This window comes from Propithecus coquereli, unplaced genomic scaffold, assembly GCF_000956105.1.
Source record: "Propithecus coquereli isolate 6110/MARCELLA unplaced genomic scaffold, Pcoq_1.0 Scaffold201, whole genome shotgun sequence".
NCBI lineage: Eukaryota > Metazoa > Chordata > Mammalia > Primates > Indriidae > Propithecus > Propithecus coquereli.
Genome location: NW_012145079.1, coordinates 3,448,428 through 3,462,935, shown reverse-complemented (window position 1 = coordinate 3,462,935; position 14,508 = coordinate 3,448,428). Strand labels below are relative to the sequence as shown.

Here is a 14,508-nt window from a genome sequence, read left to right as displayed (position 1 = left end):
TTTCCACTGGCCGTAGAATGGATTTGTGATTTGTGATTAGTAGTAACTTGTAGGAATAGATAAGACAATGCTTAGCTTCCTAAGGGCCACTGATTATTCTAAATACAATTCATTTTTACATAAGAAATAAATTTTGAGAAAACAATTTCAATATGGTTAATATATTAATTTTAAAAACTAGGAAATTTGAAACAATACAAAATTAGAACATCTTGAACAAAGTATAGCTGGGAAATTTTATGGCTGGGCCACCAGATGGAGGTGTCTGACTCCTATTGAGACACAGCTCAGTGGCCATCCAAGACAAAAAGCACTTCGAGAAAACATAATCCTCCAGATCTCCTTAAATTTACTTAAAGTAAGCAAAAATACTAAAGTGAGCCATACGCCCATTTCTTTAACACTCTCACCATAAATATTATATAGGAGATCTGTTTTCCATGATTTAAGTAGATAGAAACTCCTAATTTAATACTGAAAGAATTTAGTCTGCTTATTTTTTTATTATTTTAGGGGCTACAGCATTTCTCTATTCTGTTTTAGAATCCTTCTAAAATCCAATAAAAAATTTTTTAACAGAGAGCAGTTAAAATTCGTGATTTAACTTTAAAGTTCTTTAACACAAAACTAAAATTAAGGATGACAGAATCAGAAAATTACAAGTAATAAGGAAAAATGATCATGATACATTTTAGTATTAAATGAGTACAATCCGTCTTTCTTTCAGCAGAAACTTACTCATACACAAAGTTAAAAATTTTAATAAAAATATAAAAAAGTCAAAGACCACATTTTAAATAATAATTATAGGTTAATTTTCTTGGGAGAAATTTTTAAAAACCAAACTAGCTTGTCAAAAAGAGAGAGGAATATTGGAAACGTGTACTATGATTACTTTCAGGAGTTGGTTTCCATAGCCCAGGTTGAAGGCTAAGTTGCTTTTGCCAACTGATTGTTTTCTACATCAACATGGTAATACTACAAAACTAATTTTAGTCTTGTGAAATTATACCAGGCAACTGAACTTTAAAATCCTGGCTATGAAAATCAGAATGGCTGAAGCTAACCGTCTTCTGAATATCGAACTCCGGAATGAATGCAGTGTACCCATTATGCCTACCTGTTTATACTTTCTTACTTTCTGGGAGGTAGTATGTTGTGACATTAAGAAGATGGACCTAAGAATCACCACTGGGTTTGAAGTTCACTCAGCCTGGTCAGGGAATTTATCTCTGAGGCTTTCTCTCTTCATTTTTTATTTTGCAGGGTGAAGATAAACTGGGAAATTGTGCAGATTAAATAAGAGATTTAAGACATCTATTGCTAACTAACGTTAGTTCCTGTACTCTTTCCATTTTCTTCCCCTTTTGATTAATAATATAATTTAACACACTTTTAAAAATCTTCTTGAATCACAACATGTTCATAGTCTGGCACATATTATGATTACTTCTAAGAAAGTAAAAGAATGTACTTAGATATAATTCTGTCTCTTTGTGTGATATTTATGGCATTTCACGTGGAGAGAGAACATTTCCCTCAGCTAAATAGTTGGATGCCTTTAGCCTTGGCAGTAGAGAGCTTTAGAGGTAGAAATTTGCATCTAAGTAATAGGGTAAAGGGCTGCTTCTGGTAAATTTGGATAGATGTGACACAAACTCTGTAGGCAGTCATCTTTTAGGGGAGCCTAAATTTTTGTGAACATTTCTACATGACGTTGAATTTTTGCTGTGACCTCTCAATTTTCCTTTGAGTTTCTTTATCACAGATCTTAGCTTGTAGGGCCAATTTAGCATAAATTTAATGTTAATAACAAATTTTTATGTGACTACACGCACATGGCAGTGGGCTGTAAGAAACCACAGATGAATAAAACACACTTCTGCCCTTAAACGGCTTATAGTTTATGAGGTGGAATGCCAAGAATATGAATGACGACAGATGAAGGCAAAATACTATAGAAAACAGGCAAGGGCTGTAAGAGTCTTATTTGAGTACAGGGGGATAGAAGTGATACTGTGCTAAGGAAAGAATCCATAACAGCCTTCATGCAGGGAATAAGGTATTAGATTGGACGTGAAGGAATCATAGGATTTTGACAGGCAGAGACGTACAGACGTTCTAAAAGATTGGAGTAGGGTGAGCACGTATGCTGGGGCTAGAAAGTGAGAGACATGTTATGGGGACCTCTGGCAGTGCAGTGCTATGTCTCTGCTACTAGGAATATGGATTAGATGGGTTCTTTACCTAGAATCTTAGATGGCACTATGAATTCAGTGGTAGTAACCCACTGGCACCTGGGTTTTTGACTAGTTGAGTGACATGTGATGAAAGTTTAGTTTCTGTAATAGTCATCTGGCAACAGCATCAGGTAGAAAGAAGCTTCCTAGCTTCGGATAGTGGCCATCGATTCTTGGCATTCTTTGGCTTATAGTTGTTTATCTCTAATCTCTGACTCTATCTTCTCATGGTGTTCTTGTGTTTCCGTGTCTTCATACGGCCACGTTCTTATAAGGACCCTATTCCAGATGACCTCATCTCAACTAATTCCGTCTGCAACGATCCTTTTTCCAAATAAGGTCATATTCTGAGGTACAGGGAGTTAAGACTTCAACCGAGCTTTTTTTGGGAGGGGGGGCAAAATTCAACTCATAAAATATGTACTCTTTGCAACAAACATAACAATTTTTGACAATTAGTGACGCCATTAAATATTATATAATAGAACTACCATCAATGAAATTTAGGATGTTTGAAACCTTTTTGTTGGGTAAAAATCAGCCAAGCTTCAAAGAGATTTATTATTGTAAGAGAAGATATCATATCTTATAATCATCACTGGAAATGACCATGAGCAGGAGGACTGACCTATTTGCATTTATAAAAGTAATATAATAAAGGCCATTTCATTAAAAAACACCTAAGTGGGTAATGGGTATTTAGTTTTCTTTCAAGCCATTCACAGGTTAAACTTTGCTTGATGCAATAATCTAAAATAATCTGCAATTAGACATTCTCTAATTGTACTAAAAAATAATGACTTAGGTAGAATTATTGCATGGGAGGCCTAGGTTAGTAATAAAGAATTTCTCAGTGAGTGAGCTCATGTTCACAATGTTACTAAGAAATTTCTGGAGTTGCACTTTACAGCTATTTGTTGAAAAAAATTAGATTGGTTATCAGTTGTGTTTAAGACAGGAAAAATGCACCACATGACCAATTAAGGACATTCCTTTTTTAACGGGGTGTCAAGGAAAAATATTTTGGAGAAAGAATTGTACTTTGAATTGGCACTTTTCTTTGGAAATTATTTTAGAAGTCACAGAGACCGTGTGGAATGTTCCTTGGCAGAGTGGCTTTCAGGCCAGGAGCAGAGGGCACACCTGGGCGCCAAATTAGCATAACTGACGGTTTGCAGGTTCCTCCTGATTTGTTAGGACAAGACAGTAGCAGTATTGGGATCACAGAACTAATGATAAAGGGAAAGACCAGCTAGTGAGAAACCTCTGGCGCTGCACAGAAACTCCGGGAGTTCAGTAAAAGCGTCAGGCTGCTTTAGAGCAAGGAAGGTTTTGCAGCTGCAAGAGAGGGCTCCGGGGAATTGGCTGTGACAGTTCCTCCCTCTTTATCTCCCGTTCTCTCCACGTCCACTGTGTGAATGTCAGGCTCACTTCACGTAGCCGCTTCCCTGCAGTCAATTTTCAGAACCGTTTTCTCTCATTTCCACTCTGGTTTTTGTCTATCACTGATTTTAAGCCCATAAATTATGCCTTTTTGTCTTTGCTTTGCTCAGTGAATCCCTTAAGGGATGCAGCTTGCTGGGTTCTTCTTCTTTAAAAAAAGTAAAAATGCAAAGGGCCATTCCACGATGTGATACTTTTTTCCAAAATTGGAGTTTGGCTCTGTTATAGATGGATCTACATATGATTCCTTATAAACACAGTTTCTTTATCATTACATCTTGCCTCTACATATTGCTCTATATGAACATACTCTCTAAGCATGTAGAATTAAATGATGTGAAATGTCTGAATGCTGTATGGTCAAACCAAATATTCAGGACCTCTCTCTTGAAATATCAAGAGTATCAATCAATTAATTCCTATACATCCTGACCCTGCCAGCAATCTTACAGCAATAATGTAGGGATCCAGAGATACTCATGGATGAATACTGTATAAAGAAAAATAAAAATACCAGGAACCCCCCAACTCCTTATGCAAAATGGAATGTCAAGCCTGAGTCATGCAACACCACCTGCCAAATGAGTAGCTGTTGTTAACATTATGCATTAACCAGATCCCCTGGAAGGATAAAAGGCCTCAGTCCCCTATGAAGGACTGGCCTCCACAGATCATTCATAAGAAAATTCCTTGCTGGCCTCCCATAAACAAGAACATGCAAATTGTAACTTTGGGTCTGCAGGCTAAGTCTAGCTCCTGAACTAAAGTTTATTCAATTCCATACTAATAATGTTTATTATAAGTTTATCTTCCCAGGTGCAAAACAGCAACAAGACCAAACATTCTCCATCTACTCAGGGACATCCACATAATTTTTTTTTCAGGGAGTGTGGACAGGGTCTCATGCTGTCACTCAGGCTAGAGTGCAGTGGTGTTATCCTAGCTCACTGCAACCTCAAACTCCTGGGCTCAAGGGATCCTCCTGCCTCAGCCTCCCGAGTAGCTGGGACTGCAGGTGCTGGTCTCCTCCTGACCTCTAGTGATCTCTTGTGTCAGCCTGCCAAAGTGCTAGGATTACAGGTATGAGCCACTGCTGGACATCTACATAACTGATGCTTCCTTCACCCCCTTTCTCTTCTAACATTCACTTTTTCTTATATAAAATGTAGATTTGCTGGGCCTCATAAGAATGTAACTATTTACCTGCCCACCACTCCTTTTTTTCCTGTAAGGATTGCCCTTAGATACTGAAGTTCCTGAATTCCCCTTCAGAAAAAAACAGTTACAGATTTGTGTGTGGTTTGTGTTTTTCTCTGTTGCATCCTCAAAACTTCTATTGATTGAGACCTTTGCCTCAGTCACTTATTTTGGGCTGTCAACTGTCATATCTGTTAGATTTGTAGTTAGGTCTACTGAGAGTCATAATGATTAGGGAACAATACATTTTGACAAATAACCATTAAAAAGTGAAGTCTGAGAGGGGCAAGTACTATTAGCTTTCTTCCTTTAGTCATGATAGCTGATGTTAATTCATTTGGTTTCTAATTCATTTTGTGAACTAAAATAAAATCTTAAGGCTTCCCCCGCCACCAGCTGACTGAATGGACCCCCCTCCTGGCCAAGGGGTACCCTAAAACTGAATTGCCTACCTTGAGGAGGAAGGTCAGACATGCCTCATCATGCCCCCAACCCTTCTTGTAAATATCCTTTGTAACTTATTGATAGGCCTATGCAAGACAAGCCTGCAGGTCCTCAATTTACACAACAAATATGCCCGGTGGCTTGTCTCTGGTTAACAGACCTCCTTATCTTAAAACATTCCAAGCCTTTAGACAAAGCTTCATGTCTTTAACCAACTGCAAGTCAAAGAATCTTTAAGCCCACCTATAACCTGTAAGTACCAGCCCCCTTCGAGATGGCCCACCTTTTCAGGCCAAACCAATGTGTGCCTTCCATGTATTGATTTATGACTTTACCTGTAATCCCTGTCTCCCTGAAATGTATAAAACCAAACTATAACCCAACCACTGCGAGTCCACGTGCTCAAGGCTTCTTGGGCATGGCTCCGGGTCACAGTCCTCAAAATTGGCTCAGAATAAACCTCTTTAAATTATTTTTCCAGAGTTTGGCTTCTTTGCAGTGACTTAACTGAACATATTTCTGTGGCACCTGCTCAGGCTCGAGTTACAGTCCATCTGTAACTCAGAGCTGAGTGATACACAGCCACCCTGAAAGAGACCATGCCGCATCCTCATGCGCTCCTTACTACGTGCTTGAGAGAAAAATAGAAAATAGAAAACAAAACTCAGGACGTTAAAAAATCATTTTTTATGATTTTATTAAAATGCCTAGTTTTTTCTGGTTCAGCATACTGGCCTATAAATGTAAGCATTTCATTTAGAAACCTGGTCTGTGGCATTAAAAAACATTTCATGCTAACTAAATGCTTTGGGGAAGTATTTTATTAGCATCTTTTTACTTTCATTAAATGGATCTGCAACTTTGGAGCAACAAGCATGAAGGCTGGTTTTGTTTTAGTTTAAAAAGCTGAGATAGATAACAATGATTTCTTGAATAGGAATTTCAGTTAAATTTACAAGCTGGAAATGCCTGTTAAAATGGAGAGTCCTGATGATTCTAGCACACGCTGAAGTTTGAGAACCAGTGCTTTGATGCTGAGAAGGATATTTTCTGGTAAAGTGGGGTTAAACAAAAATTTGGCAAGAAGTAACATCAAAAATCACAAGCTGTAGCCTGTTTCATATTTGATTATTGCACCCTGAGTAGGCTGCCTCTTTGGTGGTATTTGTATAATTGCCTAGAGACAAGCCATATCTAAATAATGAGTTTGCTTCCTACCATAAATGTTTTGCTCAATAATAAAGCATTTCTGCTTCATTTATGCTTTCCCCATAAAGCAGTCAAGTGAAAGATTAATTTACCTGGATCTCCCAATCACCCGTTAAAGGAAGTCCAAAGTTACAAAAAATATGGGTTAATGAGTTTTCAGGGATAGTTGTATCAGTATTACTGGGAAGCCATAAATAGCAAGATAAGATCACTAATAATGGGCTCCTAGAGAGGGGCCGACACAGCAACCTGGAAGAGCGCTGGGTTCCTGGGCTCTTCCTGAGAACGTGCATAGAATGAGCACCTGGGTGACATTCAGGCAAAGGCTAGGTGACAAGTGCCAGTCAAGTGAACCACAAATGAGAACATTAGAGAAAATGCCTCCAGGAATGGAGTAAGCTCTAGTTGAGCTTTAATTTTCTGCTTCAAAAATGTGGCATAAATTTAAGCAAGTTGGGGATAACAGCAGAAGGTTAACCAGCCCATTAAACAAGGGCTTTGCAATACAGGAGTCTTAGAGGCAGCTGAAAACAACGATAGGATCAGCAAAAGCTGTTGGAAAAATCAAAAGACACAATATGGAAGGTATTGTTGCACGTTCATCAGACTTTTCAGGAAAATAAAAGAGGGCAATGGAGAGCACATTGAATTAGGAAACAAAAGACCCAAGTTTGTTTCCCCCACTGTGTCCTTAAGGGACCCTGAGATACTGGGCAAAGTAAAGAAGTTTTCTTTTAAAGAAAATGGTTGAGCTAAGTGGTAGCTAAGGTCCCTTTGGAGTACAATGCTGTATTTTAAGCTATGCTTTGGTTTTACAAAGTTTCTGTCATTGGTATTTCAGTGTCACCTTTTAATTGATAGATACACATGTGTGTATCTGTCTTCATATGTCTACCCAATGAGCTATTAGGAGGATTAACCAAATTGAAATGAATTCACAGTGAAATCAATCACTTTTTGACATTACTTTCTCATTTAACTCCTCTATTAATATTACAACCATCTTAGTTTACTTTTCATTTATCTTATTTTTATAAGCAAGAGCTTCTTTATAAATAATGCTTATTATTTATTTTCATATAAATAAAAATGTATAAAATTCAACTAAGAGTATATGGAAACTAAAATATTATGTCCTTGTCATTCTGGAAATGCAGTACAAAGAAAGAGTATATTCACATAGTGTTGAATTTGATTAGGCTGGTGCTCACCCAAGGCTTAGCTTAGTGGAAAAGAGAGAAATGATTCATAATATTTATTTAGTTTGGCCTAAATTCCCAAAGCATCAAAATAGCCATTATCAACAACTAGTAGAATTGACATGGCAAAGGAGAAAGGAATGGTTTGGGGTCATAATTAGTTTTTGAATTAGCTTGTGGTGCATCAGCTTGGAGCAAAAGATTAAAATTTAGAGATAGAGACATAAAAAGAAATTTGTGATTTTTCTGGAGATCAGTAATATATATTAAAATAAAGCTCTTTAACATATGCCATTTGCCCTTTCCATCTGAAAGGTGTGAATCATTATTTTCATAAGAAAGCCCAGTTGATTGAGAGCTCCTCTATACATCTATGCAAAGATGGCGACATATTCCTACCAGTGAATCAACAGTGAGAGGAAGGTGGGTGGAAGGGTTGGAAGTCAAATTTCTAGAATGGTTCTCTATTGTTTTTGTTGACAGTACAAATGGATCTCTTAAAATATCAGAGTAGGGCCTTATATCTTGTTTACATGTCTCCTGGCATCTTAAAAACCAAGATTCCCTGAGCTATTGCTTAAATGAAAATATGAAGGACAAATTTATATTGGTCAGTGGGCATTTTATCTTTTTTTTTGGCCCAGAAAGCTCTTTTTAAATCAAAAGGCTCTTATGAGAAGTAGCATATTAAGACAATATCAATCATTAATATCTTATCAGGGATCAAGTAAAAAATTATTATAAATTTAAGAATAAGATGGGACAAAGGACAAGTATATTTTGATCTGGAAGGAAGGAAGCCAGAGTTTGGTTTCCCCGAAACCTTTTTGTTTCCTCAAGGAAAACCTTAATTATTTCTCACATTGTTCTCATAACATCTTGCATATGACTATGATGTTAAATATATTATATGACATGTATTATAGTAATATGTTCTCACTTCTGCGTCTCCCGCATTAACATTGATGGCCTCAAGGATGGAAATGATAGTGTTGCACTTCCTTTCACTTCCTAGTTTCTAACGAAGTTATTGGCAGGGAGAATACACGCAATAATTGCTTATTAAACCTAAGTCATTACACTTATTCTACAACCTCTTTTATTAGTAATTTGAATTTAATATCTTTTAACAGACAAATCAAACATTTGCAGTAAAATGATTTCATTCCCTTCTAAGGTCAGTGATAAAGTCCATAAATTAGTATGAGGGTTTGCAGGATAAGGTTTTATCATAAACTGACTTGGTTTCAGATATGTTCCCAAACTGTAGTCCCCCAAGTTCGTGGGTAATAGTTTATAGGAAAGAATATAACTGCCTCTCTTAAGCACCTCTCTGTTTGCAATACTCACTTGCCTGTCAATTTCTCTTTAAAATTAGAATTGTAACTGAGATGAGAGGAAAATCAATTCCACTTTTAGTAGGAGAAAGCTCCATTTGGCTGATGACAATGCCTGCTGGGCCATGAAGTTAAAGACTGAGAAGGATCTCTCAGGGCATAAGTAGCAGTCATAAGCTATGTTAAATTAAAAATGAGTGAACATTTTTTGATTTTTGATTAAATGTCCAACATTACTTGGTAATTCTAATGTAAAGGCAATTTTAAATACTTGCAAAGCAATTTCTCTGAGAAGGTCAAAATGACTAACTAATGTTAGCATGTTAATTTCCAAAACATCACTGCGAGAACATTGAAAATTAGAAAACAAAGTGAGAAAGCAATGGAGAATGATTTATCCCACATCAGTGGTTTGGCTAGAACAAAAGCCTAAGTCCATGTAATTTTTACTGGAATTGCTTGAACTCTTGATTTCCAATATGAAAGAAGTTTCCAAAGGAAATATAATCTTCCAGTTTACCAGAAGCATGGTTCTGAGCATTCCTGTATATTATTTTTAGATACCTACATTCTTGGCATCTAATATGTTAGGGAGTGGAAGCAACATGTTGAACAACTAAACACATTTTGAGATCACAGCTGACATTTGGCACAGCATATTTAAGTTATGATATTCATTCAGTCATTTAATGGAGAATTTTTAATCAAACATAAAATGTTTTGTGCAGGGGCCTATGTTAGTCATGAGGACTATGAGGTGACCAGAATGGATGCCCTCCTCTCATGGAGCTTACAGGGAAACGCGCAATGGGCAAGTAATAACACAAATAACCTACTGTTAGAATTCTGAAAAGAGCTAGAAATCCAAGTACTAAGAGAGGATGTACTAGGTCCCCAAGCCTTGATGAACAGGTCTGGGAAGGCCTGTGTGAAGAGTGTGGCTCTTGTTGAAATAGCAGTGGTTGCCCTAGATGCAGGAAATGGGCTTGTGAAAAAGTCACAGTTGTTCAGAGAGTGCCTGAGTCATGGTAGATGTGCTGTAAGTGTTCATGACATGTGATCAGTAAGGACAAAAAGGCTAAAGACCTGAGCATGTTCAGTAAGGAACACAGATACTTCAAAACACACAATTTAAAAAAAAGTAATACTAACGTGCTGTGTTCTTACCCCTATTGTTCCAAAACTTTCTGGCTTTCTTCTCATCTTTTTCTTGCACAAGTGTGTCCATATCCATTTGATCAGGTACCAGAGTGACTTGGGGCTTGGGATGACATTGAAGGGAGTAGGCAGAGTCCCTCCTTCTTCAAAATAACTCATCCAAAGCTTTGTTCGAGCAAATTTCCATTCTATATCTGCATGGTCCTGAACAGGAGAACATGACAACTGCTCACAGGTTTCTTAATTAATAAGGTGGAATAAACCTCACGGAAAGCCTATAACCTGACTTTGAGTGGCCCTTGGAACATTAATTAAATTGCTCATAAAAACAATGCTGACTCCAGGAGATAGTCATCTAAACACTTCAGACAATGGCTTACCCTGGTATAGAGTCACAGATCTCATGTCACTTCTCATCCTTCCTTCTGCAGTGAAACAGACATCTAAAATAGTTCCATGTCATAGAGACTGCAGGGATTAGCTGTGATGTGAAGAGGAATCTGCATCTCCTGCCCTGCAGGTTCGCATTAGCTCAGTTTCATTAGATTCTGGCCAGAAATAAGACTTCATGTCTTACCCAAGGCCTTATACCCCTGCTTAGGTGAATGTCACCTGCACAGATGCTCATGGCTTATCCTTTGGTGTTGCCAGGAAAAGTCTTATTGAATACGTTTCCATCTGAATAATTCTTGGCCACCTTCAGGCAATAGACATAAACTTAGGGAGAAATTCCTCTAACAAATGTAGAATAGGGCCTCTTTGACACAGCATTGGATCTTGACATAACCTTGGCCAAATGTCACCGGATAGGACTATGGGTAGTTGTTGTCCACAAGATTGAGGTTATCCCCTCTGCATTTATTACTCACTCCACTTTATTAACCTCCTAGGGGAAACTTTGGAACATTTGTGGCAATTAGATATAGGGCAGCCAGTCTCTTCTTAAATTAGCCATAAATCTGACTTAAGCAGAAAATCTGGGAAGTAGGAGGTGGTAGAAACTGGGCATACATGAATTTTAGAATTCAGAATAGTTAATTATAACCAATTAATATTATAAACAAGAGCTCAGATTTTAGAGCAGGAGAATAGTCTTAGACTATGCTTCATTTTAATATTCCTAAATTGCTCTGTGTTTATGAATGTGTATGTTATAGGTACATTTCTACTCTGTACAATATAGGTTTTAGTCTCGATACTGGACAGATTGTGCTTTCAACAAAAGTCACCATACCTAGAAAATGCATGGTCTTCATTAGTGCTGAGCAAGTGTCTGATTGTATGGATTGATCCACAAGTGGAAACACAGAAGCTGCAGCTGCCCTCCCCTTTCCTCTCCCCTTCCTCTCCTTCTTTATTTCTCTCTCTTTCCCTCTCCCGTTTTTTCTAAACAAGCTCATAGGTTTGGGCTGATTGTGCTGCATTAGTGAAGAAAATTGTATATTGTTAGCTTCGGGCATGGAGAATGGGACTCAGTAGATTTAGCTCAAGGAAATAAAAAGGCAGTCACTTAGATAAAGTGTTGGCCTCAGAATAGCTCCTTCTGATTTTCTGATTCTCCAGGAGTCACAAATTGTGTTCTTTCACTGCTATCACTAAGCAGGCATTTCCTTTGTTCATGGTTTGGGATTTTAAGAAGGGTTATAGCATAGTCAATGGTGCTTAGCATTCTGGAGATGAAAAGTTCTAAATCGTGGAAGACTAAACTCACCTTCCACTATTCACCTTCCAACTCCTAGTCAACATTTGAAACTTAGTCTAACTGTTGTCTCTCCTGGGAAGACTGCCCAACACCCATCGGTCTTCCTCTGTCTCTTATCTCCAACCCGAGTCAAGGTCCTGCACTTTCATAATACACTCAAAGTTCTTTTCTCAATATTGAATTTATTTATTTATTTTTGTCCTACTATATTACTTTTTTCTTGAGAGTAGAGACTTTTTTATTCTTTGTATCTCTAAAATCAGTCTATGACTGGCATACACTAGGTGCACAACATATATTTAATCAGTGAACAAATGAGTGAATGGGAAGCAGGCTTTAGTTATGACCTGTGTGATTGCTTCTGTCTTTCAATTGTTAAATTTTCCTCCCTTTTCACATTTTACCCTAGGGGTTGGGAATAGCGGAACAAAAAGAGAAAGTCTGCGGAGTAGATTCTGCTCTTCTGGGACAGGTGAAAGTCAAATGCTTGGCATGTTCATGACCCAAGCAGGCGTCATGCACAGAATGCTAGGAGGTATGCCTGTCTTAGGTTCTCAATGTCTGCTCTGCTTTCAGTAGTTTCAGAGTCTGAGCTCAATAAAAATGGAGATTTGAAGATGATTCTCATCTCTGTAAAGAAGTTACCTAGAAAAACACACCCTACAAAGAAGCAATAAGAAAATGTCAAACTATTCTTAAATGATGTTCTCTTCTTGATGAAACTGGGACGTTTAATGTTTTACAGAATCCAAATTGTTGGCAGCTTAATATAATTAGAGGCTTTCTAATTTTTATTGTTGTTGTTTTAGAAAACAGAACCCACGTTTTGGAAGTGTGTTGACTAGAGGTATACAGAACTTCTGAAACAAATTTACAGAAACTATCTATAAAAATTTCAGATTGTAAGATGCTTAAATGAAGCTCTATGTATCCACAAGTCTAGACATTCACCTCCAAATCCTTGAACCTCGATGTATCCAGAGGAATTATGCATTAGGAGTACTTTAGTCTGTGAGCCAATAAATAAACCCATCTATTTTCAGGTTTTATGCAGTTTTTCATCAGTGATGAGTGTCTTATAAGAAAAATTTGCCTCCATAAAGACAGTTTAAGTAAAATTCAGAGTGCTGCTTGACAAAAATTAAAAAAAAAAAAAAAAACAGTAATAACACATCAGAGGTTTTAACCATAGATTCAAAGATACAATATAATTATAGTTATTTATGGAGAAAATGGGCAACCTATAATTATGCTTATGAAATGCTACTTGTCTAAGGTGTAAATATGAAAGTCATAAGAAATATATTTCCTTCCTATATGAGTTTTGTTTTGTTGCTATAGCTACGTGTCATAGACATATGTCTTTAGTATATAAATTCAAGCGGTTAAAGGGCTTTGTCTTTCTTGTTTGTTGCTGTACTTCTAGTTCCTAGAAGAGTACTTGGAAATGGAGTATGTACTTAATAAGTATTTGTTGAATGAATAAATAAATATATTAATCTAAGTTGTTTGGATTCCAGAGTTTCAAATAAATACAAATTGTATTATATATTCTTCTACGGAATTCAATAGTACTTCAATATTGCTTTATCTAAGCTTTAAGAAACTGAAAATCCTGTGGCTTTACCATTTACCTGATCCCCCTCTGGGTTTTTCATCTTGCCCAGCAGGCATGAGTTTAGAATGGTAGGGTAAACAGACAGACATGAGGCAAAACCAAGTGGGCACTACACAGAGATGAGCTGCCTATTTGTGAGTCATACTCACTACTGCTTACCATAGCTGATAACTGCCTGGCAACATAGATTTAGTTTATTTTTTTTTACTCATGTGTAACATGACAAAACTAGACTACTATATATTCACATATAGTATAATCCTGCTCAGAGATTTCAAATCAACCATTTATGTCATAATTCTTATCTGTCTCATCAACAGCCAATTATTGATCTTATTTCCTATGATAATAAGATAAAGTATAGCTAGGAACAACACATTCTAGGGGGAATGAATATTGAATTAAAATAAAGTTAGTCAACTTACAGCAATAAGTTGGTAAGAATTATTCATCATAGCTATTAACATGTTGAGTAGAACAACCAGAGAGATGACATTATATGTCCCGAACATGGTGGCACCAACAAACTCAGTGAATTCGTGCTGTGCTTTGACATTGGTCACATATAAATTGATGAGCCCAAATATTGACCAAAAAAGAGACTGGAGTGTCTCAAATAACCTGGAAAAAAGATAAAATGACGTTAATAGCTATATTAATAGAACCATTATACAACAAGATATAACAATAGAACTTGGTACTATTACATACATATGATTAAGTTAAAAATGCATTATCAATATAAAAATAATCTTTTAGGACAACTATAAAATTAAACTTAATAAAAAGAGTTAAAGAAAATTGTTTTCGTCAAACTAGCACAAATGGTGTGCTTAATTTTCCCAGGTGTACTTAATCTTTCCCAAAGCTTTGAAAGCTACACTTAGTTTCCTGGTGCAGGGTGGTACAAATGTGATCCATAGCCTGTTTTTGCATGGCCATTGAACTAAGAATGGTTCTT

General features: G+C 36.9%; 1 protein-coding gene across 6 annotated transcripts in view; it reads right to left on the bottom strand.

Annotated features, from left to right (window-relative positions):
• TRPC4 (transient receptor potential cation channel, subfamily C, member 4) overlaps positions 1-14,508 on the bottom strand; it is a 242,636-nt gene that overhangs the window by 3,934 nt on the left and 224,194 nt on the right. For 4 of the 6 annotated variants that reach the window (XM_012643823.1, XM_012643824.1, XM_012643825.1 and 1 more), the window contains 2 exons: positions 13,973-14,168; positions 10,237-10,431 (listed from right to left, as the gene is read on the bottom strand). In XM_012643823.1, the coding sequence (XP_012499277.1) occupies positions 10,237-10,431; positions 13,973-14,168 (391 nt within the window). Of the gene's footprint in view, positions 1-10,221; positions 10,432-13,972; positions 14,169-14,508 lie in introns of all 6 variants that reach the window. The other 2 variants (XM_012643822.1, XM_012643826.1) reach the window with 2 other exon arrangements.